At 37.0% G+C, this 5850-nt stretch overlaps 1 protein-coding gene across 1 annotated transcript; it reads right to left on the reverse strand.

Moving 5' to 3' along the window:
- Positions 1 to 342: 342 nt before the first annotated feature.
- Positions 343 to 1931, reverse strand: LOC144449378 (NAD-dependent protein lipoamidase sirtuin-4, mitochondrial-like). The gene is made up of 2 exons (XM_078139906.1): positions 1131 to 1931; positions 343 to 522 (listed from the first exon to the last, which is right to left on the reverse strand). The coding sequence occupies exons 1-2, from the start codon at positions 1929 to 1931 to the stop codon at positions 370 to 372; spliced, it is 954 nt and encodes a 317-aa protein (XP_077996032.1). The 3' UTR covers positions 343 to 369.
- Positions 1932 to 5850: the final 3919 nt, after the last annotated feature.

The following is a 5850-nucleotide window of genomic DNA, read 5'->3' on the forward strand; positions in this document are numbered from 1 at the left end:
TGAGAGGAGGCCAATGAGGGCGGAACGGCACGACATATCTTACAGCCTACACCAACTGACTGACCCAAGTTCTGTGAGATTCCTAGTACCTGCCTCGGTACACAGGTTATCAATGTTCACAAAACAAAACCTACTTTACAATGTATATCATTTTGACCCATAACAAAAAAATCTTGTCTATCACGACAGGACATACTCTTCAAGACTAAATGTGAAATATATTATTTTTTAAAACCTAAATCCTACCATAGTTATAAAAATGTGCTTCAATCTCCCTGCCATAAATAAAAACCCTTTTTAGGACAAAATATAGGCTATTAGCTACCACACAATTTGAAACGCAGGTCAATTTTTTGACCAATTCTACTGCTAGTCTATTTTTATCTTTGATAAAATGTCTCCCAGTCTAGCATCAATTTTGATGCTTGCAAGATGATCAGCTCTGGTTTTTCCAATATTGATGATTGCGATTGGTTTATTCTGGTCATGACCCCTGGCAATAAACCTGTATCCCGAGTACACCTGAAATAAAGATATAAAAATAATAAGTTATTTGTCAAAAAAAAAAAATCAGGAAAAATTATAATGTCAGATGGTGAAAAACACCATATTGACAGACACTGTAACTGAGGTCAAGGGTCAAATATGTAAATGCTTCCCTTGATGCCACTGTGAACTAAATGTCGTAACTTTTCCAACTTTACATATATCATCTCATATCATTTAAAGAGGGGAACAAACATGATGCCATGTTTCTCTTTCATATGATAAGGACACTCAGAAGTGTCAGTTCTACCATGGAAGTATACTTCCATGGTTCTACCAACCTTAAATTATGTTGTCTATGAAACTTTGCTAGAGTTCTGAATGCATATACCCAAAGTGTAAAACAGTAGTCATGAATATTCAGTGTGCAACTTGGATTCATTTTTTCTGCTGATTCCCACGATGCAATAGCCCATAGCAAAGACACCCTTATAAGGGCACAAAATCAATTTGTTGTTTTTCTGAAATAACAAGTAATTTGTAGGTGATGTAAAATCATGGAAAGACTCTCCAGAACCGATAGTTTATGAAAATGACTTCATTTCTTGGAGTGGCATTCCCCTTTAATGTCACACTTCACTTACATATAGTGATGAGCCAGCCACTAGTATAGCATCACATTCATCCACCTTCTTGAAGACAAAGTTGACAATTGGACGTGGGACGTTATCACCAAAAAAGACCACATCAGGCTTCAGGATGCCACCACATTTTATACACTCAGGAACTTGAAAACATTCAATGTCTTCATCTGGTATCAACACATCACTATCAGGTGCAATTTGTGGTGCATCCACTTCAAAAGTTGGGTTCATATGCCGGATACGGGTTTGTAGTTCACCTCTAGGTGAAATAGTATGGCAGTTCAAACAAACAACGCGACGTGAACATCCATGAAGTTCTGTGAGATTCCTAGTACCTGCCTCGATATGCAGGTTATCAACATTTTGAGTAATAAGCCAGTGAACTTTGCCCTTCTTCTCCCACTCAGCCAGTGTATGATGCGAAATGTTAGGTTCAAAAGAACTAAAACGTGGATATCCTATATAATTCCTGGCCCAATATTTTTTACGTCGTTCTTGTGAGCTCAGAAATTCTGAATACTGGATGGGTCTGCTGTTAGACCTTGCATAGAGACCAACGCCTTCAGAACGATAGTCGGGTATCCCCGATTCGGTTGAAATTCCAGCTCCAGTCAAAACTAACAATTTTTTTGACTCACTCACAAATTTTTGGAGTCGTATGATCTGAAAAGGTTCCACTGGTTGGCTGTCTGGTACAAACACTTGTGTCTTTACAGAGACATTGCTAAATTTCCATAGTGGATGTTTTATACGACAAATTGATAACTGTATTTTCCGAGCTGTTGCTAACGTGAGTGCCATGATTCTTTAGAAAACGCAACACAATTTTACAAGATAAAGTGTACACAAAGATTATAGTCTATTACACAAGGAATGAATGTACTGATGTGCAGCTTTCAAGTTACAGTACTTAGTGACTTCGGTTCGTACACTTCATCCAATATCATGACAATGAAGATGTCTCATGGGATATGCATAACATTGTACAAACTTGCCCTTCCAGTTCCACTGTTCAGTTCAATGGTCTATGCAGGCTATGGTATGGGCGTGGGTCAGTTTCTGCTCACTGTCGTTTATGGCTTTACAGCGATGCCACATAAACTCTACTGATATAGCAACATCGACTGTCGATAATTGTATCAATATTATACTGAAGTGGAAGCTCGCTGCAACTTATGGACATGGATGCCAAGTCAAGTCATCTACATATTATATAAACTCCAAGGACCAATGACCGACCCTTGACCTCACCCAACTTCCAAAACGTTGAGGGCGCAACATGTCAAAATCTGGGCCAATTTCTTCGGCCTGGGATGTTGGGGGCACAGGGGCGTGTATTATTGCTTAGATTTCCGTTTTCTTAGGAAAATATCATACGAATCTTGCTGCTACAAATGTATCGATCTATAGTACTACGTATACTATAAATCTTTCCCTATACAGGTAGGAATATATATTCAAAAGGTTGTTATATTTAGTCTGTAGACCTGGAAAACTAACAATCTATGCAATATTACACGCCCCTGTGGTTGGGGGTCCGGGTGCAGTGGTCGGTGGATTGATACACAGGGGCGTGTAATATTTCATAGATTGTTGTTTTCCAGGTCTACAGACTAAATATAACAACCTTTTGATTAATATATATTCCTACATGTAAAGGGAAGAGATATATTTCTTAGTAGTATAGAGATTGATACATTTATAGCAGCAAGATTCGTACGATATTTTCCTAAGAAAACGGCATTCTAAGCAATAAGAAAACAACAATCTATGAAATATTACACGCCCCTGTGGATTGATAGGGGGTCACCCTGTTTTTGAAATTGTCAGGGGGGGGTGAAACTTTTGGATTGTGATAGAAGAAAAATCCATGTATAGTACCTATCACACTAGTTACAGAGCAAGTCAGGTAAAATACTCGGCTTTTTCACAATCGAAGCTTATACAGTATTGCACTTTGAGGCAAAAGTTGAAAGTTCCGTAATGATAATCTTCATAGATAGTTTATAAAAGAAGTAAATCTAAACTGCTCTACTCCACAGTATGAAGAGATTAATACGCACTGTATGCTTTCTATTTCGGACACTACATGTTTTCGACACTACAAATGACCACATCTCATTAGATTACAGTTTCTATTATACATAGTAGGTAAGAACACCTGAAGTTCTCTGACATATAAATGACTTTATATTCTGCAATAGTATTTGCTTGGTTCATATTAGCATGCAGAGCTAGAAATCGGTGAAGGTACGTCAGAACTCCCAACCACTATGAAATAGGGGCACTACCAACAGTGTCGGGAGCGAGATTAACATCGCCACTGCATCACATTATCCCAAATGCCTTTACCACACTATTCAACCGTCACTCCTGTGAGATCAACTCCTCTCCGACACCACAACTAACAAATTGCATGGTTGGATATTGAGTAAAAGTATTTAAATCAATAGAAAAAATGTGTAATGTAGGTTTTTAAACAAGTCTATTTTATCCCTGAATCATTGTACCGATTTTAGACATCCGATTTTCCAGGAAATGAAGTCAATACAATTGATTTCCTTAATAAAAATGGTTACAAATGAACATACAATTACAAATACCAAACAGTCAAGTAGAATGGGTGTGAAATCGATAAATTTTAATATTCAAACACTTTATGATTTTCTCAATATTTCTTTATTTCTTTCTTTCTTTCTTTCTTTCTTTCTTTCTTTCTTTATTTATTTATTTTCTGTCTGTCTGTCTGTCTGTCTGTCTGTCTGTCTGTCTGCCTGCCTGCCTGTCTGTCTGTCTGTCTGTCTGTCTGTCTGTCTGTCTGTCTGTCTGTCTGTCTGTCTGTCTGTCAATCAAGTTTATCATGTTTACATATAGATAAAACAGTGTACCCTTATGAATATTATACTATATTACAACGACTTAAATTTCATAGATTCGTGTAACAGAGGTGTATTTTCAAAATTTCATTGTAAAATCCAATTCGCTTCTTATTTCGTGAACTACAAAGAAAGAATACGAATTCAATAGACTATGGTCAATTTCTAACTATTCTGCTGGCAACATCTAGCTAAATGAAAATCCTCTTTTTATTAAATCCTACTCTCATGTTTAAATTAGTTGTTTGATGCGCAAATCAAGCATTTTTGATTATTGCTAACTAATATAGATGTAAATGTATCAACGAGTGGTAATCCTCATGTGTTGTGCTACCCAGGTTAATATCCAGTGTTTCCACATAAAGGCCTTCGTCTTTATATCAGTCTCGGTTGCTATGCCAAATAAAATAAGATTGAAAAAAATTCTCTTTGTGCCTACCTGTCTCTGTCTGTCTGTCTGTCTGTCTGTCTGTCTGTCTGTCTGTCTGTCTGTCTGTCTCCCTCCCTTCTTCATTCTCTCCCTCCCTCTCTCTCAATGTCTGTCTGTCTGTCTGTCTGTCTGTCTGTCTGTCTGTCTGTCTCTCCCTCTATGTCTGTCTGCCGTCTGTTTGTTTGTTTGTTTGTCTGTCTGTCTATATGTCTGTATGTATGTATGTATGTATGTCTGTCTCTCTCTCTCTCTCTCTCTCTCTCTCTCTCTCTCTCTCTCAAATGTAAACTTTCTGGGATTCTGATAAGCTTGATCATGGGTCTATCGCACACCAATCTGAATAAAATTCAGATGTCACAGCGGAGAACACGGCTCTCAATGTCTGCATTTGCCTCTATCTCCTTCGTTTATTGTCGTTTATTGTCGTTTGTTTTCGGCTTTTTTTGTTTCTGGAGTGATCGCCGCCTTTGCACACTCCTTGACAAATGAAATCGACAACAAACGCTACAACTGTAATCGAAGGAAATGTAGATAAATAAAGAAATCGATCCTTATTCACCAGATTTTAATCAGATTGGCGTGCTATCTGTCCACGATCAATCTTATCGGAATCCTAGAAAGTTTACAATTTCTTTACAAAGGTATTTTTTTTATCTCATTTTACTCCGTTATTATGTGTACTTAGGTAACAGAACATTAGTATTGAATTGTGTATTTGCCATTTGCATCATTGATTCTATTTACAGACCGACATATATCTTTGGAGTCATTCTGTCACAATTTTAACGATAAACAAAGCAGACTTTTGCAGTTTTGTATTTCTGGGGATAAACTATTATTACTGCTTAAAAGATCTCAGTTAGACGGTTACGGTAGTGGTTGAAATCTCCATTATTGACCACAACGACTGGGAGAAAATCAGAGAAAAATAAGTTGAATATAAGTACGAATCAAAACTGAACATTCAAGCGAAAATAATATACGAAAAATAATAATGCTACAATCCCGCTTTGAAACTATAAAAGGAGAATGCAAATTTGATAGACACACGTACGTACGTACGCACGCATGCATGCACATGTATACACACACATACATACATACATACATACATACATACATACATACATACATACATACATACATACATACATACATACATACATACATACATACATACACACACACACACACACGTACGTACGTACGTACGTACGTACGTACGTACATACATACATACATACATACATACATACATACATACATACATACATACATACATACATACATACATACATACATACGTGTGTGTGTGTGTGTGTGTGTGTGTGTGTATCTGTCTGTCTGTCTGTCATGTCTCAGTACAGTAGTTTATTGGGTATGCATATTATGCTTGTGTTTATGATTATGTATG

Source organism: Glandiceps talaboti, chromosome 18 (assembly GCF_964340395.1).
Source record: "Glandiceps talaboti chromosome 18, keGlaTala1.1, whole genome shotgun sequence".
In the NCBI taxonomy this organism is placed as follows: Eukaryota; Metazoa; Hemichordata; class Enteropneusta; family Spengelidae; genus Glandiceps; species Glandiceps talaboti.